Source organism: Chrysemys picta, chromosome 20, assembly GCF_011386835.1.
Source record: "Chrysemys picta bellii isolate R12L10 chromosome 20, ASM1138683v2, whole genome shotgun sequence".
Classification (NCBI taxonomy): Eukaryota; Metazoa; Chordata; order Testudines; family Emydidae; genus Chrysemys; species Chrysemys picta.
Window position 1 is genome coordinate 2,450,413 of NC_088810.1, and position 26,679 is coordinate 2,477,091.

The 26,679-nt window shown below is 52.2% G+C and overlaps 2 protein-coding genes and 2 long non-coding RNA genes across 5 annotated transcripts in view; 2 read left to right on the forward strand and 2 right to left on the reverse strand.

The window, feature by feature from the left end:
* Window positions 1-4,958, reverse strand: part of LOC101938176 (interferon-inducible GTPase 5-like) — a 60,912-nt gene extending 55,954 nt beyond the window's left edge. Inside the window, exon 1 of one of the 2 annotated variants that reach the window (XM_065573971.1) lies at window positions 2,187-4,958. In XM_065573971.1, coding sequence (XP_065430043.1) covers window positions 2,187-2,209 — 23 coding nt within the window. In that variant the 5' untranslated portion in view covers window positions 2,210-4,958. The remainder of the gene's footprint in view (window positions 1-2,186) is intronic. The other variant, XM_065573975.1, reaches the window with a different exon arrangement.
* On the forward strand, window positions 862-10,419 carry LOC135976737 (uncharacterized). Its single transcript, XR_010594036.1, has 3 exons — window positions 862-1,604; window positions 2,115-2,244; window positions 4,953-10,419. It is a non-coding gene; the product is annotated as an uncharacterized LOC135976737 (long non-coding RNA).
* Window positions 6,137-24,707, reverse strand: LOC101947196 (CD276 antigen-like). The gene is made up of 9 exons (XM_065573999.1): window positions 20,713-24,707; window positions 18,625-18,796; window positions 14,535-14,804; window positions 13,315-13,391; window positions 10,840-11,193; window positions 9,778-10,125; window positions 9,149-9,399; window positions 8,357-8,470; window positions 6,137-7,411 (listed from the first exon to the last, which is right to left on the reverse strand). The coding sequence occupies exons 3-9, from the start codon at window positions 14,555-14,557 to the stop codon at window positions 7,310-7,312; spliced, it is 1,269 nt and encodes a 422-aa protein (XP_065430071.1). The 5' UTR covers window positions 14,558-14,804; window positions 18,625-18,796; window positions 20,713-24,707; the 3' UTR covers window positions 6,137-7,309.
* Window positions 20,006-26,580, forward strand: LOC135976739 (uncharacterized). Its single transcript, XR_010594038.1, has 3 exons — window positions 20,006-20,453; window positions 23,556-23,632; window positions 24,702-26,580. It is a non-coding gene; the product is annotated as an uncharacterized LOC135976739 (long non-coding RNA).
* The last annotated feature ends 99 nt before the right edge of the window (window positions 26,581-26,679 follow it).

The window sequence follows — 26,679 nt, forward strand, 5'->3', positions numbered from 1 at the left end:
GAAGCTGGGGCTCCCCTGTTAAGCAGGCCCATCGAACTCTCACCCTGACAAGCCCCACCTCCCCTGCCTCTGTACCACCCCAATGAGCCCCCTGACACCCTCCCCACTGAGCCCCAAACACCTTCACCTGGATCCCCTACAGACTCCCATTGCCTCTGCACCTGGCACCTCCCTGTGCATGCAGATCCCCCACTGAGCCACCTGCACCCAGACCCCCCCCAGAGAACTCTCCTACCCCCACCTGGATCCCCCCACACCTAGTCCCTCTGCACTCGGATCCTGCTGCCGGGCTGAGCTGCTCTGCCCACACCTGGTGCGCCTGGCGCAAAAAGGGGCAGGGTCCCAGGGTGTATCCATGGCAGGCCTGGCCCTTGTGCTGTGTCAGGGCTGGGTGCAGCCTCACTGCCGAGTCCCTGTCCCAGGGTGGAATGGGGTGGGGGGAGGCTGCAGGGTGATCTCCCACCTCCATGCAGCCAGAGGTCTGTGCTCCCCACTGCCACGTTGGGGCCTCCACATTTATTTATTGACAAATACAATTTGCAGAATTTTAAAATATTATGTGCAGAATTTTTAATTTTGGAGTGCAGAATCCCCTCAGGACTATGGGGCGCTGTGCAGCTGTGATGGTGGGACCGTGAGGAAGGTGGTGGGCAGTGGGGCAGTCTATGGGCGGGGGGCACTGGGCGAGCAGTGTGGTGTTCAGGGTGTTGTGTAGTTGTGGTGGGAGGCCAGTGGGGGAGGTTTCTGGGAGGGGTGGGGGCTGGGCATAAAGATCTGTGGTGGAGGTCTCTGGGTGAGGGGGCGCTGGACATAAGGGTGGGGCACTGGGAAGGGGGGCGGTGTGGTGTGGGCCCACCCTCAAGGGGAAGGGAGATGCTGAGAGCACAGGGCTGGGCAGGCCAGTGTGCATCTGGCAGCTGCAGGTTTGTAAACAGGGCCCTCCTGCTGGACTGCGCAGAGCGGGGCTGCTCCCCCCACGCTGTGCCGCATTGCCCCCAGCCCGCCCCTCACTCTGGAGACTGACCATCCCGCCCCCTTGCATCTTGCCCCACAAATATGTTTGGCGCCGGGCCCAGAAAAAGTTAATCCGGCCCTGCATTTGAGCTCTGCTAGCAACGGGAATGGGCTGAAGACGGGGCGGGCGGCTGTCTGCTCTGGAACACACAGGCCCCCCCAGAAAATAGCCCCGCCCCCGGGTTAGCGAGCTGGTTCATTTTATTTCTGGTTTTGTAACTTATGGCAGGTGCACGCAGCACCTTGAATCGGCCCCTTTAGGATTTTGCAAACAAAGCTACATAAACAACAAATTTTAGTGACACGCCTCGGGAGGGGGCGGGCAGCAGGCAGCGTCCCAGAAGACGGAAGAGGCTCTGGCCCTGCCCCGTCTCTCCGGCTCTCATCCGCTCCCCACCCAGGCCAGCTGCTGGGGGAACACTTGACCCGCATGACCCCCTTCCTCCCCCGACCTGGGGCCTCGGGTCTAAATAATACTTTGTCCTGTCATGAGTGCCGGGGACTGGACTAGAAAACCTCTTGAGCTCTCTGCCCGTCCTATGACTCTATGCATCTAGAGCTGGGGAAAGAATGGATTTTGCAGTTTGTTGGTAATTTTGAATAAAAAGCATTTGGGGTTGATCCAAAAACAGAACTTTTAAAAATTGTCAGCTAATTAACAAGTTAAATTTTTGTTTTGTTTTGGGACAAAGGAAACGTTACGTTTGAGTTCTACCATTTGTTTAATCACTGTGGAATTAAAGAACTCGGAGGAAATTGTGACACAAAAAGCCACTTTGAAACTTTCATTTACAAAATGTCATGTCTGTTTTTTCCTGCAATTAGGCTGCCCCTCCCCCCGAAACGAATAATTTGGCAAAAGCAACTGAAATTCACAAAACATTTCAGTGTCACCAAACCTGCATTTTTTCCACACACACAAAACAATGTTTTGCCCAAACAGTTCTGCCCAGCTCTAAGGAAAAGCCCCTGGAGTGGTCTTTGGCTGGGTTATGAGCATGGAGTTGAGTGTGGAATGGTAAACACAGAGTATCTAAAAGCTATTTTCAGTGAGGCCTTTATAGCAATCATTTCCAATCATTTGTGCCTTCAACTTACAGACACAAAGAAGCTGCTAAAAGGACACCGAGAATCAATTTCACCAACCCACCCTGGAGCAGAAAATCTCTTACCTTCCACCCCTGAGTGCTGCCATTCCTGGGACGGTCTCGGGGAAGTTAAAGAAACAGGGTAATCCTTTTGTTTTTCAGCCGTCTCTCTCTCTCTCTTTCTTCCTGTAAATCTGCGATGAAGTAATACGGAAACTGAAAGTACAACGGAATCTACTGAAACAAGTCTAATTTCTGTGAGCTCCACCCAGACACTTTTCGATTGATTTAAGGGGTTTAGATCAGTGTGTGTGAGTCCCGCATTGTCCTTTTTGCTTCTACAAGCAGAGGGGACTGGAATTCTTTTCATCCCACTTGGCTAAGGAATTGCTCAGTGTCTGACACTTCATTTCTTACCCTTTTCCCTCAATCCCCTCTTCACTGCATTGTCTGTAATCAACCTGCACAGAGCTCTGGCTGTTACCTGAGGGTGAATCTTTATTTCCCGACAGCAAAGATAGTGAAAAAATATACACTTCGGTTATTGTAAATTTCATTGTGTGTTTGTTTTTGTTTTGTTTGAAACTGATCAGGTCAAAGGTGGAAGTATAAAGCGGAAATTCGGAAATCCAGCCAGATGTGTCCAGCTGAAATCTGATTTTGATTTGGCCAGCTTACAACATTTTGAAAATCGTTCTTTGTGAACCATCCATCAGTTTGTGTAAATGTGGAGTAACTCCAGGGCATCGCTCAGGGGGGTGGATTTGTAGTTGTACCGATGTACGTTTATAGCAGAGACCTGCCTGAGCAGGTGATGGAGCTACACCAGATTAATTCCTGAGCTGTGAAGAGTTTGCTGTGTGAGGTCTGATTTGCAATGATTACGTACCAATTACCTGTTGCTTTTCCAGGAGCAGTGGGAAGTTGGTATCACTAACAACTTTGAACACAATTGTATTCTGTGCAGTCTTCCTCTTTGCTTTTTGGGACACTAAGTTCTTTTTGAAAGTACCACCCAGCGGTGCAAGTCGGGCGGTCCGGTCCGGTTGCAGCAGGCTAGGTGTCTGGCTCAACAAGGCAGGGTTCTGGAGTCCCAAGCTGGCAGGGGTAACTTCAGCACATCAGGTGACAGTCCCAAGGGGGTCTGTGACCGAACCTGTCACAGTGGCGTAGTCGAGCAGGGTCTGTGCACAGCTGATTGCTTTGAGACACTGGTATTGATTTTAAGTGAGTTTGAAGTGTGGTGGCTGGAGAACAGACAAAGTGGTTACTGATTTGTGATTTTCTGTTTGCTTATTTCGGGTAAGGGAAATAGGGACAGAAAAGTAAGCAAACGGAGTGAGAGTAAAGCTCAGAAGAAGCTAGAACTGTACAAATTGCAAATTTCCCAGAAAGGCTGAACACTGGGCGCTGGGAAAGTCCCTGTTAACTGAGAAGCCCCTGTGCTGAGTGGATCAAAACGGGCTCAGAGGTAACTTCAGCATGTCAGGTGACCGTCCCAAGGGGGTCTCGGTGACCAAACCTGTCACAACCTGATTGGTATAGGAATGGGTGGAAAGTAGTAGATGTAAAGGATGTTGCATATTCAGAGGAATGGAAATATGGCTAACAAAGAACCCTAACCAGTTAAAGGTGCGACATGTAAAGGCATACAGTAAAGGAACGGGTATGGAGACCACTTGGAATAACCGGGTCGATATAATAGCCCGACAGCACGACATAGCGGTTGTAACTAGAAGTCAGAAAAGGAACGTCTGTGCTGACACATCTGAGCCAACAGATGGCGCTACAGACCGAGTTCCAGGGAAAACCAAAAGACAGGAGTTGTTTAACGTAGCCCATCAGTTGATGCATGAAGGAGTGGAAGGCACTTTAAGAAGGCTACAGCAAGTAGCAGAATGGGAGTGTATGAAAGATGATGTTAAAACATGGATGTGAAATTGTGTGCGGTGCGCTCAGGACAAGGCTCGTCCTCCGCACTGGCAACGCATGATGCACCAACGAAGGCTCGGGCCGTGGCACAGGGTTAAATTGATATTATTGATAAATTGCCAAGGAGGAAGGAAGGATTCCAGTATTTAGTGGTGATAATCGATTCCTTTTCAGGATGGGTGGAGGCATTTCCCACAAAAGATAGCACCAGGGTAGTGCCAAAACGTTCTTTAATGAGGTAGTGGCACCCCCGAAATAATAGATTCTGACAATGGGGGAACCTTTGTAGTAGAAATCTTTACCACACTGATACAAGCCTTGGGAATTAAACCAAAACTCCACATACCATACCGGCCTCAGGCCAAGGAGAGCGCATGAACCGCACTATTAAGGAAGCGCTCTGGAGGTTAGTAAATCACACGGGGAAAGACGGGCCGGATAAACTGCCTCTGATGTTGGCTGCCATCCACAGCAGTAATAGACTAAGGACAAAAATTCGACCCTTTCAAATTCTGTTTGGACATCCAATGCGCCTAGAGATTGATCCTAGGTACCTGGTACAGGGTGAAGAAGAGAGCTCTAATATAACCCAGCATGATTATTTTCAATGGCTCAAAGTTACAAGAAAATAAAACCACCTGTCAGTAGAGGGTTAATCCGGCCATCGAACACATGAACAACAAAATTCAAAAACAAAGGCCCACAAAGGCAGCCTTGTGGGAAACAGAGGACCAAGCCATGTACCTTAATATGGGAAAAAGGGGTCACTCACTGGAATCAAAATGGATAGGCCCTTATTCCATAGTGGACTGCCTTAGCCCATTGGTATACCGGACCGTACTAAAAAAAACCTGAAATGGGTCCATGTTTCACAAATTAAACTGTTTACATAAATAATAATGTTTGAATTCTTTGCAGAAAAGGACATCCCAGAACCTGAGCACGGGGCGCTGCTTCACCACCACCATTTTAATCCACAGAAATGAGACTCCAGTGTAAGGTCTGGTTTTACCTGTTTCTGGGAACTTTTAGTGCCCAGATAATTAGAGCGATCATGGAAGAAGTTGCAGCCCTCCTTATAAGCCAATATTTAAGGAATAATTCACTCCCTGCCAACCAATCATGGATTCCTACCCGTGATCCGGTGATCCTCATGGAAAGAAATGATAAAAACACCAGCTAACTCTTAAAACCCTCAGGAAATACCAATGTGTATGCCTGGGAAGGGGAAGTGGGACTTAAGGTTCACCTTATAAACACCACAGGTTCGATTTACTACGGGGTATTGGACCATATCCCATAATAACCTATGGTTCCCGGACACATGCACCAGAACCTGGACTAGAGATTATGCATTCGAAAGAGGTATCCCAGTTAAATTAAAAAAAAAATTTGTTTGTGACTCAAAGTGATCCAGTAAAAGTCTTGTTAAATCCACTATTAGTAAAAATAAAAACTGGTATGGAATGGACTCAGTTGAATGTGTCTAAATTGGAACCCAAATGTTCACCCTACTCCCTTTCTATTGTAATGGCCGGGATAAAAACACATCCACACTCCAATGGCCGAGCAAAACGAGATGTAGTAGACACCATATTAGGAGGAGTTGGTTTTGGAGCAGGGATTATGAATACTGTAGACCTGGGGGTAATTAAGAATAAGTTAAGTTCCTTGTCACAACTGTAAGATAGCCTCATTCACAAGCAGGCAGACACTACTGTGGACTTGGTACCAATAGGTCTGGGAAACCTAAAAGCAACATGGAATATGTGGCGGCGGCTGAACACCACCTCCTGGCTGCTGTATAAACAACCAATAGAATTAGGGAATCAAGCTGCCTGAGTGGCCTACCCATAGGAGCTCTAACCCCAGGTCTGGGAGCCCGGCCCATAGGACCCCTAAGCAAAGAACAGGTCGAGGGTCCGTCTCCATAGCAAACAAAACCCTCCCAGCAGCGAGTCTCAGAGCCTGGGTCAATCGTGCTGTGAAACCCAGGGATTGGGGAGGGTCTCGGCCCTTTGGCTCAAGCGGGCAGGTCCCCTTGGCTGTTCTTAGCCCCGCAGCACACGCCCACGTCAATTAACCCGGGCGCCATGACCAGGTGCCGTCAGCCTTTTATTTATTTATTTATTTATTTATTTATCACTGCGTATTTTCTCCCCTCTCTCTGGACAGGGAAGATCAAACTGTTGCTTTCTCCCGTAGGCTGCAGCTCTTTAGCAGAGCGATTGTGGTCCAAGTGCCATGGCTGAGTGTCGAGTACCTTCCCGGCGTGTACCTGCTGTGTGCACTGTCGGCAGAGGTGGATCCGGCTTCCTACGACAGGGTGATACAATTTCATGCATCACCCAGAATTCAGAAGGTCCAGAGACAGCTCCCCAAACCATCACACCAACCCTCCCCCAGAACACCAGGGGAGCGGGGAAAGAACTGTGACTCCCTGGCCAGTGGGACCCCTAATAAATCGTAGGCACCTTGTTTTGCTGGCAGAGGGACACAAAAGTAGGACATGGGCCAAATAATCTGGTGGTGTAAATTGGAGCTACCTGAGTAGATTTTGTCCCCATATCTGCTCTGCCTCCTACAATGACACTTGTTTATCTTGTGCAAAATGGGCAAAGAACTCTTTGAGAGAGCCGGCTGCAAACCACGCGCCCTGTGACGGCGGAATTCCTTGGCTAACGTTCGCTGCAGGTGGGGGAAATAAAACTTGTCATGGTCCCAGCTGGATATCAGGAAAACGTCGGTTTCCCCTCCCAGGTGCGAGATACAGTCCTCTCCGATCGTCTGCTGGGCGCTCTCCTCACTGAAGTTTCTTATCTGTGCAGACACCACGTCTGAGTCCACTTTGGAACAGACAAAGTAAAACGTCTTCCCCAGCGTTCGAATCTCCTCAACAAGTCTGGCATCGGTGTTTGTGAAGCGCCCACAGGAGATGACAATGACCAAGTCCCACTGTCTGAAGTGACGCTGCTCAAGGAAAGTGTCTGAGGGACAATTCATTGTCCCGATCCCTGGCAGGTCCCATAGCGTTACGTTGGGGTGTCCGGGATGTGAATAACCCTTGGGCTCCACCATCATTTCTCCCACCACCCCAGTCTCAGCAGCACCTGTATGATGTTCTTTCAGACCCCGGGTGGCATTGACAAAAGACGACTTTCCAGATCCCGTCTCTCCAACTACAGCAACTTCAAGCTTTTCATTCTTGACTGTCTCACTGACCTCTTGCAGCGCGGAAGCCAGCCCTGAGGGGTTATTTGTTGCAACAGCAGCTTTCAGTTCTCCAATTTCTCCTGCAGAGAGCATGGCAAACTCTTCCTAAACTGCCTCTTTTGTAGCAGCTCTTCCCTGTAGTTCATGCTGTTTTGGTTGCCAGCCTTAAGGAAAGGGAACAACACATATCAGTTATGGATAGTTTCGTTTCCACAGGCAGTATAGAATCAAAACCAACAGCTACACTCAATAGGGTCTCTAGTCAATAGGCAACAAGATTGTGATGACATTTAAGGACGGCTGCCTTTGTCACATGCAAGAGCTCCAGCTCTGTATGACCTTGATTCAGCAAAGCTCTCGAATCTTTACTGAATTCTCTAGAAGCTCTGGACTTATGGGGCCTGGTTGTTCTTTCACCAGGCCTGGCATATTTGCCCCCCCCCCCATTTTTTTTTCAAGGGCCCCCAATTATTGTCAGAAAGGCCCTTATATGTACAATGTTATCCAGTAGAATTGTAGCAGATTATAGAGGTTTCATCCTTTATATAACTCACAGCAAAATACTGACACAGGAGCCACATTTTACTCTCTTAAATTCTTAATTTCCAAGATTTTCCAGGGGTCGAATTTGCCTCTGCACTCCTGGATGGCTGTTTGTTTTTTAAATAGCAATATCCAGGGGACCCCAAAATACTCAATTCTCCCCCTCCCCAGTAACTGGATGGTAGAACTAGTCCTGCCTGTCACTTAAAACAGTTCTGCTTTCACTGAGAGTCAATGCGAGTTAGGTTCCAAAGTGCTCCAGGCATCCTTGAAAATTGGACTCAGGCTCCTAAGTCACTTTGGTGCTTTTAAAATTTTAACCATGATCTCCTGACGTGCCCTCCCGAGGATACCGAAGTGCCCAGGGCCAGATCCTCAGCGGGTTTAAATCAATGTAGTTGTGGATTTGGTCCATTGCCCCTATCTTCTACCAGCTTGAACCATTCCTGATCCGAATAAACAAGTGGCTTTGTCCCGTCTTAATTCAGCTAAACGTCAAGTGCTGCTACCTGCCACAGGCTGATTTGGTTATAAACCCCCAAAGCATGAAAAACACAGTGTTTTACCCAAGATGCTGGAAAACTCAGCGTCTCCCTGCGAGAACCTGGCTTCATGACTCGAGAGCCTCTAGGGCGTCTGATGGTAACCGCTCCATAGGTCTGTGAGTTGAAGTCTGTCTCCTAGAAAAGATTCACATTTGGGGAGAGGAAAGAAAATCTGTGTTAGGAGTTATGGATCCGCAGCACTGCTGTGCACGACACATGAATTGTTTGGCATTGTAGAAAGGGAACTCTCCTTAAGTGACACCTTGTTACAGCACCACATGTCCCTTTGTGCATTTCACTCCCCCCCTAGGATTTAAATGCTGCATCTGTGACATAGCTGGCACTTGGCAGATTATCTGGTCAGTGCCAGCACTGAAGGACCAAGGAGCACAATTCCAGTTGAAAGGCCCTTCCAGAGGGGTTTGCTGTATGTGGCAGCACTGGTATCTGAACTCAGCTTGGGCAAAGCTTGACCGGCTGCCTTAACCACTATGCCAGCCTTCCCCCGGCAATTTCTTTTTCCCCTAGTACGTGCTGCGGTTTGTACCTTCTGCTGCTGCTCAACTTTTGCAATCCTCCCCCATATCCCGCCATCATCCCCCCGTGTACAGGACGTGGGTCTCCCGGCTGCTGCTGCTCCATAATAACTAACAATACCAATAACAAAACCAACCAGGAAACAATGCCACCGTTTAAAGCAAAACCAAATATTTGTAACGATCTAAGAATCCCCCTTGTCACCCAGCAACCCAACCCCATAACAACCCCCAGCACATGCAAACAGGAAGGAAACAAAAATGTCTTGAGCCTCACCAGGAAGGAGCTGGCAGGTGGTGGCAGGAATGCGTTTGGATTTGATGACTCGTTGGCTGTCAACGGGTTTGACTCAGACTGGTCCCTGCCCTCCTGCTGGTTCTGTTGGGACCAAAACTGAAAAATCCTGAATTTTCGCACTAGGGAATGACGGCACTTCATAATGATAATACACAGTATAATTAATAATAATAGAGCTAAACCCAAGGAGACATAGAACACAACTGGTGATGGCTGGTCACTCACAGAGCCTGTAAAAGACAAACAGAAAACAAAATAAAAACTCTGGTGGATGCTACTGGTATATTCTCAGCCCTTCCCTTCCCAGCCCTTGTGCAGTCTAACATCTGGTTGGTTTTTCCCCTGCCCCTGCACATTAAGCAGCAGCTTTCGTTGAGGTATCCGCAAGGCCTCTTCCTTGTGTGGCTGTGGTGGGGTCAGAACCCAGCAATGCACGTGTGGCTCATACTGACCCTAGGGGGAAGGAGGGACACCCTGGACCAGAGCTATCGAGGTAGAACCTGCCAAGGCTGGAGAAAAGGTTAAGGCTACATCAAGGTAGATACCTTAAGCACTTTTCTCAAGTGTAGGAAAACCCCTCGGGGCTTGTACTATACACTGTCCCGTACCTTCGACTGTAACTTGCATCCGCACAGAAAACTGCCCCAGTTCCGGCTTGACATGGCAGATGTAGAATCCCTCATCCTGGCTGCGAACTCTCCGTAACGTCAGGGACGCATTTCCCTGCGGGAAGCTCTCCGGGTGGAGCTGTGTTCTGTCCTTGTAAGCGACATCTTGTCTCTGCAACGTGTCCATCCCGTTATAATAACTGTGAACCAGGAGATCCGGCCCCTCGGCTTCTTCCTTCTTCCAGGTGATGTTCAACGGCTGGAGGTTTAATCCGCATTCAAAGGGGCAGCTCAGGGTGACGTCCTGCCCCCGCTGAGCTACGATAGGAGACTCCATTTCCCTCTCCCCTGAACGAGAAACAAGGCTCAGGATTATTTACCCCAGCTCCAGAGGCAACTTTTTGTCACATTTTCCGTTCTATTTTATAGAAACCAACCAGCAATAGTAACACATACAAACATGCCACACTCGTTACATGCACACAACACAACAACCACCCACCACACACACTACCTTCAGACCACTCCCAGCCCACCACACTTACATTTCACACACACAACGCACACACATCACACGTACAACAACACACACAGACCTTCCACATTACCGAGAAGACTAACAGCATTATAGCACTCAGCATTTTCTGTGCAGTAAAAAGTTTGCACCCACCTACCATTTCCTTCAAAATTCACATCCACAGAAAGGCCTAGAACATCACCAACCCTCCCCTTGGGCTGTTAGTGGGATTTGAACCCATGACCATAGGAACTAAAGGCACGTGCATCTATCACATGAACTAAAGGAACAATTCCAACAGCTGTTACCACTCTTAGGCTATTATCTCTTTAATTTATAAAGCCACTAGCAGAGGACAAAGGCAAGCGCTGTGCTTGTGTGGGCTAAACCTATGTGTAAAAACATAACACTACACGGTGGCTGAAAGTCAAGGCAAAGCGCTGCTGGCGCAGACGTGGCCTGTGTCTGCACTGGGGGATTGTGGCGCTTTACCCAGACCTGGCTCTGCTGGGTGATCACGTTGTACACAGGCAGAAGAAACCTACTGAGCACGGCCAGTGAAATCTTCTGGGACGAGGTTCCCAGCTCAGAGGTGACGTAGCAGAGGTAGGAGCCCTCGTCCTGGAAGCGCACAGCCCTGAGTCTCAGGGACGCATTTCCTTTGTGGATTCCCTCTCGGTACAGCTGCGTCCGGTCCCGGTAAACCTTGTCCTGTCCCTGCCACAGGTCCCTCTGCCCATAGTAGCTGTGAACCAGGAGAGCTGCTCCCTCGGCTCTTTGCATCTTCCAGGTGATGTTCAGTCGCTGGAGTTTTACCCCCGGTATGTGGTGGAAGGTGCAGTCCAGAGTGATGTCCTTGCCATAGTGAGCTGTGATGGATGGCTGTGCTCCAGCGACTCCTTAAAGGGAAGCAGAGGTTGGTGGGGGAGCGTTTCACCTTGAACCCACATTTCCTCTCCCTCCCCAAATATTTGCACTCATGAGCTGAAAAGCCTGCCACCGTCGGACATGTGCATCCGTAACAGGTGCACCCCATTCCCACAGACCCACGGCCAGTGCACGGTTACGGATTAGTAACAAAAAGCATCACAGCACTGCCACGTACAATTCCCCTGTTAACCCCGCTGGGCTGGAGGAAGTCCCTTGTGCACACGGCTATCCCAGCGTCTGGGCTTTTATTGATGGCTTGCTGCGCTCACAGGGGATGGTTTTACGCACTATGCTATAGGCCCGGCCACACGAGAAGAGCTTTGCTGGGATAGTAAACGGGCAAAGTGCTCCTAGCGCCGACAGGGCCTGCGTCTACACTAGCGGGTTGTAGACGGGAACTAGACCCAGTGTAGGGGGTGTAAATAGCCGCGGGGCCGCGGTAGGACACGTGGCGGCAGCAGAGGCCTGGCTTAGCCATGCCGAGTATGTGCCCACTGGCTGCAGCTGTGGCTGTCTGTGCTACTGCATTTACACGGCTTTCTATACTCGCCCCAGCGATCCCTGAACTACCGCGAGCTGGGGAATCGGCCCCCTCGTTCACAGTGTAGACAGGGCCTGTGCTGGCAGAAGGGTGTAGTGTCGACATGGCTGCAACCGCAGTGATATGAAGGGGTTTTAAACCAGTATAGCTAGGTCTGTATATGAGGGGGACTACCCTAGACCAGTGGTTCTCAAACTATTTTTCTGGGGACCCAGTTGAAGAAAATTGTTGATGCCTGAGACTCAACGGAGCTGGGGATGAGGGGTTTGGGGTGTGGCAGGGGCTCAGGGCTGGGGCAGATGGTTGGGGTCTGGGGGTGAGGACTGCAGGGTGGGGCTGGGAATGAGGGGTTCAGGGTGTGGGAGGGAGCTCAGGGCTGTGGCATGGAGATGGGGTGCAGGAGGGAGTCAGGCCTCTGGGCTGACAGTGCAGGCTCTGGGGTGGGGCCGGGGATGAGGGATGCAGGAAGGGGCTCCGGGTTTTGGGGGGGGGGCTCAGGGTTGGGGATTGGGATGTGGGCTTTGGGTGTGGGCTTTCCTCCAGCGGTTCCCCGTCAGCAGCACAGTGGGGTGCTAAGGCAGCCTTACCGCCTGTTCTGGCACCACAGACCGTGCTGTGCCCCGGAAGCAGCCAGCAACAGGTCCGGCTCCTTGGCGGAGGTGCGGAAGAGGCTCCACACGGTTCTTACCCGCAGGCAGTGCCCCTCCCGCCCGCAGCTCCCATTGGCCAGTTCCCGGCCAATGGGAGTGCAGAGCCGGTGCTCGCGGCGGGGGCAGCTTGCGGACCCCAAGGCCCCACTCCCTAGAAGTCAGACCCATTGCTGGCCGCTTCCAGGGTGGAGCGCGGTGTCAGAACAAGTAGGGACTAGCCTGCGTTAGCCGAGCAGCACTGCCGACGGCACTTTTAACGGCCTGATTGATGGTGCTGACCAGCGCCGCTAGGATCCCTGGGTGGTGAGCCAGGCGACCCACTGCCTGACGTGCCGCGACCCAGTAACACTGCACTAGACTGGTATAGGGCAGGTTTACACCAGAGTCAGTGCGTGCGCTCTCGGGGTTGTCCCAGTATAACTGTATCAATGGAAAAGCACATACGTAACCCACATACACTGTGCAGATTGTACAATTATTTTCCAATTGTATTTTTAATTATATCTGTAAAATAACTTAAAATTCGTACACAAATAAAATCTGTATTATCTCCTGATTGTTCTAAACTTACATATAAACTTAAAATATGGCTTTCATTGGGGTTGGTATCTATAGTTTTCCTTCTTGTAGAAAGATTTAGATACAGGGCTCCTGTCAGTGAATTTCTAACTTCTTATCTGCAAAAAAATCTGGAGTTTTCAGGTGCCTAAGTAGCCCCTTGAAATCACAGTTAAAGTTGGTCCCCACCCCCCAAAAAATCTGAAACGGCGCCACTGGGACAGACTGGGACCAGCTAACAAAAAGGGGAGGGGCAAACCCAGGAGGGAAATGGACAATTAAAGTGACACCAGATCACTCAATAGAAGCAGGAGAGCAAAGCAGGAACAGGCAGTACCTACCATAGAGAGTCCACAGAGCCACCAACCGCAGCGACCAGCCAGGGCTCGCTCCCATCCTGCCTCTGACCATTTTGCATCTGCGAGAGAAGGAGAGAAAATGCTCCGATTAGCTGCATTCCAGACACCAGCCCCTGGGAACAACATTCACACGGGCCCTGCAGCCCCGGGTTCCCTGCAGCCCCACTCACCCCGGCGCAAACCAGGAGTCACTCTGGCTGCTTAACTGGGTCTGATTCTCAGTCACGTCCTGACTCCTTCAGCGGGGCCGTGCAGTGAGCAGAGAGTTGTAGAGGGGACTCGGTGTGAATGAGAGTCAGGATGAACAGCTCTAAACCGGGGTAAGCAGCATTTGCAGGCAAAAGGGGCCAGATCCCAGCTGGGGTCCATCGGCCGTAGTTTCATTGCAGTCAATGGAGCCAGATCGGGGTGGTCAAACTACGGCCTGTGGGCTGGATCCGGCCTACAAGCCGTTTTAAGCCAACCCTCGAGCTCCAGCTGGGGCACAGGGTCAGGGGCTGCACCACGCAGCTCCCGGAAGCAGCGACATGGCCCCTCTCCGGCTCCTACGTGCTCCAATGGCCCTGCTCCAATGGGAGCTGCAGGGCACTGCCTGCAGAGCCGTCTGGCTGTGCCTCCGCGTAGGAGCTGGAGAAGGGACATGCCGCTGCTTCTGGGAGCTGCTTGCAGTAAGTGCCGCTCGGAGCCTGCACCTCTGAGCCTCTCGCCATGGCCCAACCCCCTGCCCCAGCCCTGATCCCTCTCCCGCCCTCCAAACCCCTCAATCCCAGCCCAGAGCAACCCTCCTGCACCCCAATCCTCTCATCCCTGGCCCCACCCCAGAGCCAGCACCCCCAGCCGGAGCCCTCACCTCCCCCCTGCATCCTACTCCCCCACCCCAGTCCGAAGCCTCCTCCACACCCTGAAGTCCTCATCCCCGGCTCCACCCCAGAGCCCACCCCCCGACCCAGAGCCCTCACCCCCTCCCGCACCCCAACCCCAATTTCATGAGCATTCATGGCCCGCCATAGAATTTCTGTTCACCGATGTGGCCCTCGGCCCAAAAAGTTTGCCCACCCCTGATCTAGAAGCTATTTTCAAGGAATCCTTCATAGCAACCATTTTCAGTCAGTTGGGCCTTCCACTTCCAGACACGAAGAAGCTGCTAAAAGGACACCGAGAACCAATGTCACCAACCCACCCTGGAGCAGAAAATCTCTTACCTTCCACCCCTGAGTGCTGCCATTCCTGGGACGGTCTCGGGGAAGGTAAAGACATAGGGTGAGTGATCCTTTCCTGTTTCAGATGTCTCTCTCTTTCTCTACAAAGCAACAGAGGGTCCTGTGGCACCTTTAAGACTAACAGATGTATTGGAGCATAAGCTTTCGTGGGTGAATGTCCACTTCATCAGACGCAATTTGCTTTTTACAGATCCAGACGAACACAGCTTCCCCTCTGATACTCTCTCTCTCTGTCTCTCTCTTCCTGTAAGTCTGAGATGAAGTAATAGGGAAACTGAAAGTAACTACACAATCCATTGAAACAAAATGCAGCGAAGTTCAAGTCTAATTTCTGTGAGCTCCAAACAGCCACTTTTCAACTGACTGAAGGGGTTTCGATCAGTGTCTGTGAGACCCACATTGACCCCGGGAGCAGAACACGCTGGGGCCGCTTGTTGGCCCCGCGCCACCCTCACCCCCAGCCCTCACCCTCGCACTGCCTCTTCCCTGCAAGACAACACTTCCCCCCCCCCGCCCGCTAGCCCCTGTGAGTGGCTGGCTGCTGCAGGTGCGGATGCGGATCACGGGTTGGATTCACATCCTTTCTGGTGCCTGCAGATGCACGTTTGTATCCGCGGCAGGGCTGTAAATATACACATCACACCCGGGCTGTGGGTGCCTGGGCAGGCACATGCCCCTCCACGCCTGCTCTCCTGCCCCATCCCACTCCCCATCCCCTCCCCCTTCTCTTCCCCTTGCCCCCATCCCACTCCTCAATCCCCTCCCCCTGCCCCATCCCACTCCTCAATCCCCTTCCCCGTCCCTATCCCACTCCCCCATCCCCTCCCCCTTCTCTTCCCCCTGCCCCCATCCCACTCCTCAATCCCCTCCCCCTGCCCCATCCCACTCCTCAATCCCCTCCCCCTCCTCTATCCCCTCCCCCTGCCCCATCCCACTCCCCCATCCCCTCCCCCTTCTCTTCTCCCTGCCCCATCCCACTCCTCAATCCCCTTCCCCGCCTCCATCCCATTCCTCAATCCCCTCCCCCATCCCTATCCCACTCCCCTATCCCCTCCCCCTTCTCTTCTCCCTGCCCCCATCCCACTCCTCAATCCCCTCCCCCTGCCACTCCCCCATCCCCTCCCCCTTCTCTTCCCCTTGCCCCCATCCCACTCCTCAATCCCCTCCCCCGCCCCTATCCCATTCCTCAATCCCCTTCCCCGTCCCATCCCACTCCCCCATCCCCTCCCCCTTCTCTTCTCCCTGCCCCCATCCCACTCCTCAATCCCCTCCCCCTGCCCCATCCCACTCCTCAATCCCCTCCCCCGTCCCTATCCCACTCCCCCATCCCCTCCCACTTCTCTTCCCCCTGCCCCCATCCCACTCCTCAATCCTCTCCCCCTGCCCCATCCCATTCCTCAATCCCCTTCCCCATCCCTATCCCACTCCCCCATCCCCTCCCCCTTCTCTTCCCCCTGCCCCCATCCCACTCCTCAATCCTCTCCCCCTGCCCCATCCCACTCCTCAATCCCCTCCCCCGCCTCCATCCCATTCCTCAATCCCCTTCCCCATCCCTATCCCACTCCCCCATCCCCTCCCCCTTCTCTTCCCTCTGCCCCCATCCCACTCCTCAATCCTCTCCCCCTGCCCCATCCCACTCCTCAATCCCCTCCCCCGCCCCTATCCCATTCCTCAATCCCCTTCCCCGTCCCTATCCCACTCCCCCATCCCCTCCCCCTTCTCTTCTCCCTGCCCCCATCCCACTCCTCAATCCCCTCCCCCTGCCCCATCCCACTCCTCAATCCCCTTCCCCGTCCCTATCCAACTCCCCCATCCCCTCCCCCTTCTCTTCCCCCTGCCCCCATCCCACTCCTCAATCCTCTCCCCCTGCCCCATCCCACTGCTCAATCCCCTTCCCCGTCCCTATCCAACTCCCCCATCCCCTCCCCCTTCTCTTCCCCCTGCCCCCATCCCACTCCTCAATCCTCTCCCCCTGCCCCATCCCACTCCTCAATCCCCTCCCCCGCCCCTATCCCATTCCTCAATCCCCTTCCCCATCCCTATCCCACTCTCCCATCCCCTCCCCATTCTCTTCCCCCTGCCCTCATCCCACTCCTCTATCCCCTCCCCCTGCCCCTATACCATTCCTCAATCCCCTGCCCCATCCCACTCCCCCATCCCCTCCCCCTGCCCCATCCCACTCCTCAATCCCCTTCTCCGTCCCTATCCCACTCTCCCATACCCTCCCCATTCTCTTCCCCCTGCCTTCATCCCACTCCTCAATCCCCTCCCCCTCCTCTATCCCCTCCCCCTGCCCCATCCCACTCCTTAATCCCCTCCCCCGCCCCTATCCCATTCCTCAATCCCCTGCCCCATCCCACTCCCCCATCTCCTCCCCCTGCCCCATCCCACTCCTCAATCCTCTTCCCTGTCCCTATCCCACTCCCCCATCCCCTCCCCCTTCTCTTCCCCCTGCCCCCATCCCACTCCTCAATCCTCTCCCCCTGCCCCATCCCACTGCTCAATCCCCTCCCCCGCCCCTATCCCATTCCTCAATCCCCTTCCCTGTCCCTATCCCACTCCCCCATCCCCTCCCCCTTCTCTTCTCCCTGCCCCATTCCACTCCCCTTTCCCTTCCCCCTGTCCTATCCCATCCCTCTTCTCCCCCACTGCCTCGCACTGCCCCCACACGGGCACTCAGCCTGATACAGAAACAGGACCAGGCAGGGAGCGTCCCGAGCTGCCAGCCCAGCCGGGGAGCGGCACCGAGCGAGCTGGTGCAGCATGGGAAGGACAGAACCTGCCTCCCAACTGGACAGGCTGTGCACAGCAAGCCCTGCTTGGCGCTCGCAGAAATCAGGGGGAGGGGGCAGTGAGGGGGCAATGCCCCCCCAAACTACACCCATGGCTGGCGCGGGTTGATGTCCCGGTGCCTCCCCCCGACACTGGCAACCCTACAGTGTGTCCCTGTGGTGTGGGAGCTCCTCCCCAGCCAAGGGGGCTGCTTCGCTCTCCCTGCCAGGTGTAGTGTATTAAACTGCTCCCCGTAGGAATGTGCTACTGGTAGTAGTTACTGATCGGTAGGATTGTAAAAAACTGCTACTTGATGTAAAATAGCCCCGGGTTAGCGAGCTGGTTCATTTTATTTCTGGTTTTGTAACTTATGGCAGGTGCACGCAGCACCTTGAATCGGCCCCTTTAGGATTTTGCAAACAAAGCTCCATAAACAACAAATTTTAGTGACACGCCTCGGGAGGGGGCGGGCAGCAAGCAGCGTCCCAGAAGACGGAAGAGGCTCTGGCCCTGCCCCGTCTCTCCGGCTCTGGTCCGCTCCCCACCCAGGCCTGCTGCTGGGGGAACACTTGACCCGCATGACCCCCTTCCTCCCCCGACCTGGGGCCTCGGGTCTAAATAATACTTTGTCCTGTCATGAGTGCCGGGGCCTGGACTAGAAAACCTCTTGAGCTCTCTGCCAGTCCTATGACTCTATGCATCTAGAGCTGGGGAAAGGATTTTGCAGTTTGTTGGTAATTTTGAAAACTCAGGGGAATAAAAAGCATTTGGGGTTGAGTGGAAAACAGAACTTTTAAAAATTGTCAGCTAATTAACAAGTTAAATTTTTGTTTTGTTTTGGGACAAAGGAAACGTTTCCTTTGCGTTCTGCCATTTTTTTAATCATTGTGGAAACAAAAAGCCACTTTGAAATTTTTCATTTACAAAATGTCATGTCTGTTTTTTCCTGCAATTAGGCTGCCCTTCCCCCCAAACAAATAATTTGGCAAAACCAACTGAAAGTCACAAAACATTTCAGTGTCACCAAACCTGCATTTTTTACACACACACAGAATGTTTTGGCCAAACCGTTCTGCCCAGCTCTAAGGAAAAGCCCCTGGAGTGGTCTTTGGCCGGGTTATCAGGGTGGAGTTGAATGTGGAATGTGTAAACACAGAGTATCTAAAAGCTGTTTTCAGTGAGGCCTTCATAGCAATCATTTCCAATCATTTGTCCCTTCAACTTACAAACATGAAGAAGCTGCTAAAAGGACACCAGGAATCAATCTCACCAACCCACCCTGGAGCAGAAAATCTCTTACCTTCCACCCCTGAGTGCTTCCATTCCTGGGACCTTCTTGGGGAAGTTAAAGACATAGGGTAATCCTGTGTGTTTCAGCTGTCTCTCTCTCTCTCTGTCTCTCTCTTCCTGTAAGTCTGCGATGAAGTAATACGGAAACTGAAAGTATCCGGAGTAGCTGTGTTAGTCTGTATCTACAAAAACAACAAGGACTTAGTCTTTAAGGTGCCACTGGATTCCTTGTTGTTTTTGAAAGTACCACGGAATCTATTGAAACAACACTAGGGTTACCATACGTCCGGATTTTCCCGGACATGTCCGGCTTTTGGGGGCTCAAATCCCCGTCCGGGGGGAAATCCCCAAAAGCCGGGCATGTCCGGGAAAATCGGGAGGCTCGGCCGGGGCCTCTTTGTCCGGGGCCGGGGGCATGGTGCCGGGCCGGGCTGGGCGCGGGGCCAGGGTCCGGGCCGGGAGCCGGGCCCGCGGGGCCGGGAGCCGGGGGCGCGGTGCCGGGCCGGGCCCGCGGAGCCGGGAGCCGGGCCGGGGGGTGCGCCGGGCCGGGAGCCCGGGTCGGGGAGCCGGGGGGTGCGCCGGGTCGGGGAGCCCGGGTCGGGGAGCCGGGGGGGGGCGCCGGGGTCGGGGAGCCGGGGGGGGCGCCGGGCCGGGAGCCCGGGTCGGGGAGCCGGGGAGTGCGCCGGGGTCGGGGAGCCCGGGTCGGGGAGCCGGGGAGTGCGGCGGGGTCGGGGAGCCGGGGTCGGGGAGCCGGGGAGTGCGCCGGGGTCGGGGAGCCGGGGAGTGCGCCGGGGTCGGGGAGCGCGCCGGGGTCGGGGAGTGCGCCGGGGTCGGGGAGCCGGGGTCGGGGAGCCGGGGAGTGCGCCGGGGTCGGGGAGCCGGGGTCGGGGAGTGCGCCGGGGTCGGGGAGCGCGCCAGGGTCGGGGAGCCGGGGTCGGGGAGCCGGGGAGTGGGTCGGGGAGCCGGGGAGTGCGCCGGGGTCGGGGAGCCGGGGAGTGCGCCGGGGTCGGGGAGCCCGGGTCGGGGAGCCGGGGAGTGCGGCGGGGTCGGGGAGCCGGGGAGTGCGCCGGGCCGGGAGCCAGGGGATGCGCCGGGCCCGCGGGGCTGGGAGCCGGGGGGTGGTCGGTCGGGGCCGGCACCCCAGGGCCCGAGCCGACCCAGGCTGGAGCCGCGGGGGGACCAGGCTGGGCCGCGCCTCCTCCCCCCGCCCCCCTTACCTGCTTCAGGCTTCCCGTGAATTAAATGTTCGCGGGAAGCAGGGGAGGGGGTGGAGACTTTGGGAGGGGGCGGAGTTGGGGCATGGGCGTGGGCGTGGGCGGGGCTGGGGGCGGGGCCGGGCCCCCGGGGAGTGTCCTCCATTTGGAGGCACAAAATATGGTAACCCTAAACAACACACAAAAAAGTTCAAGTCTAATTTCTTTGAGCTCCACCCAGCCACTTTTCAATTGATTTAAGGGGTTTAGATCAGTGTGTGAGAGTCCCACATTGTCCTCTTTGCTTCTACAAGCAGAGGGGACTGGAATTCTTTTCATCCCACTTGGCTAAGGAATTGCTTAGTGTCTGACATTCTTCATTTCTTACCCTTTCCCCTCAATCCCCTCTTCACTGCATTGTCTATAATCAACCTGCACAGAGCTCTGGCTGTTACCTGAGGGTGAATTTTTTTTTCTAGAACATTTAAGCAATTAAACAGTTTTCTCTTATTTTCTGACAGCAAAGATAGTGAAAAAATATACACTTCGGTTATTGTAAATTTCTTTGTGTGTTTGTTTTTGTTTTGTTTGAAACAGATCAGGTCAAAGGTGGAAGTATAAAGTGGAAATTCAGAACTCCAGCCAGGTGCGTCCAGCTGAAATCTGATTTTGATTTGGCCAGCTTACAACATTTTGAAAATCGTTCTTTGTGAACCATCCATCGGTTTGTGTAAATGTGGAGTGACTCCAGTGCATCGCTCAGGGGGGTGGATTTGTAGTTGTACCGATGTACGTTTATAGCAGAGACCTGCCTGAGCAGGTGATGCACCTACACCTGCTTAATTCCTGAGCTGTGAAGAGTTTGCTGTGCGAGGTCTGATTTGCAATGATTACGTATCGATTACCTGTTGCTTTTCCAGGAGCAGTGGGAAGTTGGTATCACTAACAACTTTGAACACAATTGTATTCTGTGCAATCTTCCTCTTTGCTTTTTGGGACACTAAGTTCCTTTTGAAAGTACCACCCAGCGGTGCAAGTCGGGCGGTCCGGTCCGGTTGCAGCAGGCTAGGTGTCTGGCTCAACAAGGCAGGGTTGTGGAGTCCCAAGCTGGCAGGGGTAACTTCAGCACATCAGGTGACAGTCCCAAGGGGGTCTGTGACCGAACCTGTCACAGTGGCGTAGTCGAGCAGGGTCTGTGCACAGCTGATTGCTTTGAGATAGTGGTAGTGATTTTAAGTGAGTTTGAAGTGTGGTGGCTGGAGAACAGACAAAGTACTTACTGGTTTGTGATTTTCTGTTTGCTTATTTCGGGTAAGGGAAATAGGGACAGAAAAGTAAGCAAACGGAGTGAGAGTAAAGCTCAGAAGAAGCTAGAACTGTACAAATTGCAAATTTCCCAGAAAGGCTGAACACTGGGCGCTGGGAAAGTCCCTGTTAACTGAGAAGCCCCTGAGCTGAGTGGATCAAAACGGGCTCAGAGGTCACTTCAGCACGTCTGGTGACCGTCCCAAGGGGGTCTCGGTGACCAAACCTGTCACAACCTGATTGGTATAGGAATGGGTGGAAAGTAGTAGATGTAAAGGATGTTGCATATTTAGAGGAATGGAAATATGGCTAACAAAGAACCCTAAACAGCTAAAGGTGCGACATGTAAAGTCACACAGTAAAGGCAGGGTCAGCTCTGGCTTTTTTACCGCACCCAAGCAAAAAAAAAAAAAAAAAAATACAGGGTACAAACTTTCGGTGCCACTTACTTGGCGACTTGCGGCTGCCTCCCCGGCTGTGCTGGCGAGCCGCTGGGCAGGCAGCGTCTGCACTCTAGCTAGCGGGACTCCCTGCGCTGCAGACATGCCCCGGGGCAGCGGAGTTTGCGCCCCAGCTAGTGGGGAGAGAGAGAGAAGGGGGACAGCCAGGGCTTCCTTCAGCCGGGGCGCTCGCCACTCGGCTCTTCCCGCCGCGTTCCCTACCGGGAGGGCTCCACGCCGCTCCTGCCTGCAGGTGAATTGAAGGTCAGTGAGGAGGGAAGGATGCAGACTGCCGGGCTTGCTGCAGACTTGGCACCAGCTGGGGCAGACGGAGCGCACACCCCGCTCCCAGCAGGGCGCTCCCCTCCTCCATTCCGCCACCCCCTACAGGGCGGCCGGAGCAGCGGACCAAAAGAAAAAAGGAAGAAAAAGGGCAGCTGTGGCATCCTAGGATTGGAGGGAATCCCGCCCCTTAGAATCTGCCGTCCCAAGCACGAGCTTGCTTGGCTGGTGCCTGGAGCCGGCCCTGAGTAAAGGAACGGTATGGAGGCCGCCTGGAATAACCAGGTAGATACAATAGCCTGACAACACGACATAGCAGTTGTAACCAGACATCAGAAAAGGAACGTCTGTGCTGACACATCTGAGCCAACAGATGGCGCTACAGATCACCCTAACCGAGTTCCAGGGAAAACCAAAAGACAGGAGTTGTTTAACGTAGCCCATCAGTTGATGCATGAAGGAGTGGAATGAAAGATGATGTTAAAACATGGATGCGACACTATGTGCGGTGCGCTCAGGACAAGGCTCGTCCTCCGCACTGGCAACGCATGATGCACCAACGAAGGCTTGGGCCGTGGCACAGGGTTAAATTGATGTTATTGATAAATTGCCAAGGAGGAAGGAAGGATTCCAGTATTTAGTGGTGATAATCGATTCCTTTTCAGGATGGGTGGAGGCATTTCCCACAAAAGATAGCACCAGGGTAGTGCCAAAAAGTTCTTTAATGAGGTAGTGGCACCCCCGAAATAATAGATTCTGACAATGGGGGAACCTTTGTAGTAGAAATCTTTACCACACTGATACAAGCCTTGGGAATTAAACAAAAGCTCCACATACCGTACCGGCCTCAGGCCAAGGAGAGCGCATGAACCGCACTATTAAGGAAACGCTCTGGAGGGTAGTAAATCACACGGGGAAAGACGGGCTGGATAAACTGCCTCTGATGTTGGCTGCCCTCTGCAGCAGTAATAGACTAAGGACAAAAATTCGACCCTTTCAAATTCTGTTTGGACATCCAATGCGCCTAGAGATTGATCCTAGGTACCTGGTACAGGGTGAAGGAGAGAGCTCTAATATAACCCAGCATGATTATTTTCAATGGCTCAAAGTTACAAGAAAATAAAACCACCTGTCAGTAGAGGGTTAATCCGGCCATCGAACACATGAACAACAAAATTCAGAAACAAAGGCCCACAAGGCAGCCTTGTGGGAAACAGAGGACCAAGCCATGTACCTTAATATGGGAAAAAGGGGTCACTCACTGGAATCAAAATGGATAGGCCCTTACTCCATAGTGGACTGCCTTAGCCCATTGGTATACCGCAGGGATAGGCAACCTATGGCACGGGTGCCAAAGGCGGCACGCGAGCTGATTTTCAGTGGCACTCACACTGCCCAGGTCCTGGCCACCGGTCCAGGGGGCTCTACATTTTAATTTAATTTTAAATGAAGCTTCTTAAACATTTTAAAACCCTTATTTACTTTACATACAACACTAGTTTAGTTATATAATATAGACTCATAGAAAGAGACCTTCTAAAAATGTTAAAATGTATGACTGGCATGTAAAACCTTAAATTAGAGTGAATAAATGAAGACTTGGCACACCACGTCTGAAAGGTTGCCGACCCCGGTATACCGTATTAAAAAAAACCTGAAATGGGTCCATGTTTCACAAATTAAACTGTTTACATAAATAATAATGTTTGAATTCTTTGCAGAAAAGGACATCCCGGAACCTGAGCACGGGGCGCTGCTTCACCACCACCATTTTAATCCACAGAAATGGGACTCCAGTGTAAGATCTGATTTTACCTGTTTCTGGTGCCGGGCCCAGAAAAAGTTAATCCGGCCCTGCATTTGAGCTCTGCTAGCAAAGGGAGTGGGCTGAAGATGGGGCGGGCGGCTGTTCACTCTGGAACACACAGGCCCCCTCAGAAAATAGCCCTGGGTTAGCGAGCTGGTTCATTTTATTTCTGGTTTTGTAACTTATGGCAGGGGCAGGCAGCACCTTGAATCGGCCCCTTTAGGATTTTGCATAGAAAGCTAAATACATTAACACAAACAACAGTTTTTAGTGACAGTCAAAGCCACGCGTGGGGCTGGGATGGGGCAGCAGGCAGCATCCCAGCAGAGGGAAGTGGCTCTGGCCCCTCCCCGTCTCTCCATTTCTGGTTCGCTCCTCACCCGGGCCAGCTGCTGAGGGGGACACTTGACCCCACATGAGCCCCCAACGTGTGGCCTCAGGTCTAAATAATACTTTGTCCTGTCATGAGTGCCGGGGACTGGACTAGAAAACCTCTTGAGCTCTTTGCCAGTCCTATGACTCTATGCATCTAGAGCTGGGGAAAGAATGGATTTCGCAGTTTGTTGGCCATTTTGAAAAGTCAGGGGAACACAGCCGAAAACAGAACTTTAAAAATTGTCAGCTAATTAACAAGTTAAAAATTTGTTTGGGACAAAGGAAATGTTACATTTCAGTTCTACCATTTTTGTAATCATTGTGGAATTAAAGAAATCGGAGGAAATTGTGAAACAAAAAGCCACTTTGAAACTTTTCATTTACAAAATGTCAAAACAAAACATGTCTGTTCTTTCCTGCAATTGGGGTGTGTTTCCCCGAATGGAAAATTTGGCAAAAGCAACTGAAATTCACAAAACATTTCAGTGTCATCAAACCTGCATTGTTTGCAACAAAATAAATAACGTTTTGGCTTAACACTTTTGCCCAGCTCTAAGGACAAGCCCCTGGACTGGTCTTTGGCTGGGTTATCAGGGTGGAGCTGAGTGTGGAATGGTAAACACAGAGTAGCTAGAAGCCATTTTCATAGCAACCATCTAAAATCATTTGTCCCTTTGACTTGCAGCGGCGAAGAAGCTGCTAAAAGGACACCAGGAATCAATCTCACCAACCCACCCTGCAGCAGAACATCTCTTACCTGTCACCCCTGAGTGCTTCCATTCCTGGGACCGTCTCTGGGAAATTAAAGACATAGGAACAGTAGTACTTGTGGCACCATAGAGACTAACACATTTATTTGAGCATAAGCTTTCGGGGCTACAGCCCACTTCATCGGATGCATAGAATGGAACATATAGTGAGGAGATAAATATACACATACAGAGAGCATGAAAAAGAGGGAGTTGTCTTAACAACTCTGAGAGGCCAATTAAAAGCTAATGGAGATATCCCATCTCCTAGAACTGGAAGGGACCCTGAAAGGTCATTAAGTCTAGCCCCCTGCCTTCACTAGCAAGACCAAGTACTGATTTTGCCCCAGATCCCTAAGTGGCCCCCTCAAGGATTGAACTCACAAACCTGGGTTTAGCAGGCCAATGCTCAAACCACTGAGCTATCCCTCCCCACATTTGAGTAAAAGAAAATTTTTTTGAAGTGATAATCAAGCTAGCCCAGTACAGACAGTTTGATAAGAAGTGTGAGAATACTTACAAGGGGAGACAGATTCAATGTTTGTAATGGCTCAGCCATTCCCAGTCCCTATTCAAGTCTAAGTTGATTGTGTCTAGTTTGCATATCAATTCCAGCTCAGCGGTTTCTCATTGGAGTCTGTTTTTGAAGCTTTTCTGTTGTAATATAGCCACCCGCAGGTCTGTCATTGAATGGCCAGACAGGTTAAAGTGTTCTCCCACTGGTTTTTGAATGTTATGATTCCTGATGTCAAAATTGTGTCCGTTTATTCTTTTGCGTAGAGACTGTCCGGTTTGGCCAATGTACATGGCAGAGGGGCATTGCTGGCACATGATGGCATATATCACATTGGTAGATGTGCAGGTGAATGAACCCCTGATGGCGTGGCCGATATGATTAGGTCCTATGATGATGTCCAGGAGCGGTGCCAGGGTTTTTGGTGCCCTAGGCAGGGGTCCTTCTGCGCTCCCAGTTGTCGGCGGCAATTCTGTGGCGGGGGGGTCCTTCCGCACTCCCGGTCTTCAGGGCACTTCGGCGGCGGGTCCCGGAGCGAGTGAAGGACCCGCTGCAGAATTGCCACCGGAGACCCGGAGCGCAGAAGGACCCCCTGCCGCCGAATTGCCGCCACCCCAAATCCTGGTGCCCTAGGAAACCGCCTAGGTCACCTAAATGGAAGCGCCGGCCCTGATGATGTCACTTGAATAGATATGTGGACAGAGTTGGCATCGGGCTTTGTTACAAGGATAGGTTCCTGGGTTAGTGGTTTTGTTCAGTGATGTGTGGTTGCTGGTGAGTATTTGCTTCAGGTTGTGGGGCTGTCTGTAAGCGAGGACAGGTCTGTCTCCCAAGATCTGTGACAGTGAGGGATCATCTTTTAGGATAGGTTGTAGATCTTTGATGATGCGCTGGAGAGGTTTTAGATCAGCCCCCAACTGATTCCTACATCAACAAAAGGTTTTTTTTCCATTGATGTCTTTAATCCACCTTTCCAAGAGACAGGAGCTAAGCCGACAGAAGAATTCTTCTGTCAATTTAGCCACTTCTACACCAGCGGTTAGGTTAACCTAACTTCGGTGCTCAGGGTGTGACATATTTCACAGCCCAGTACAAGATATCTGGGTTGATCTAATTTTTAAGTGTAGGACAGGCCATAGTGTTGCTGAGAATCCATACCTCTGCTCGGCATTATTAGTAACACAGGTGAGGAGTGTGTGCTTAATTCGGTATTTCATTGGACAGTGTCCCCTTAAGCTTTTCCTGTGGGGCGATCAAAGAAATTGTAGAAGCTGCGAATTTGACCTCAGTTTTGTCTGGTTCCAGCTGAAGTAAAAATAATCTTCATTGAAAAGAAAAAAAACAGCTGTTCCCTCCCGTTCCCCAATCTTAGTCAGTTTCTCTCTCTTCTGTCACATTAC

Coding starts and splice junctions, on each gene's coding strand:
- LOC101947196 (XM_065573999.1), bottom strand. CDS start 14,557: ATGGCAGCACTCAGGGGTGGAAG. Junction 13,392..14,534: donor GCAGCACTCAGGGGTGGAAG/GTAAGAGATTTT, acceptor CTTCTCTCGCAG/ATGCAAAATGGTCAGAGGCA. Junction 7,412..8,356: donor TGAGTTTTCCAGCATCTTGG/GTAAAACACTGT, acceptor CCTTTCCTTAAG/GCTGGCAACCAAAACAGCAT.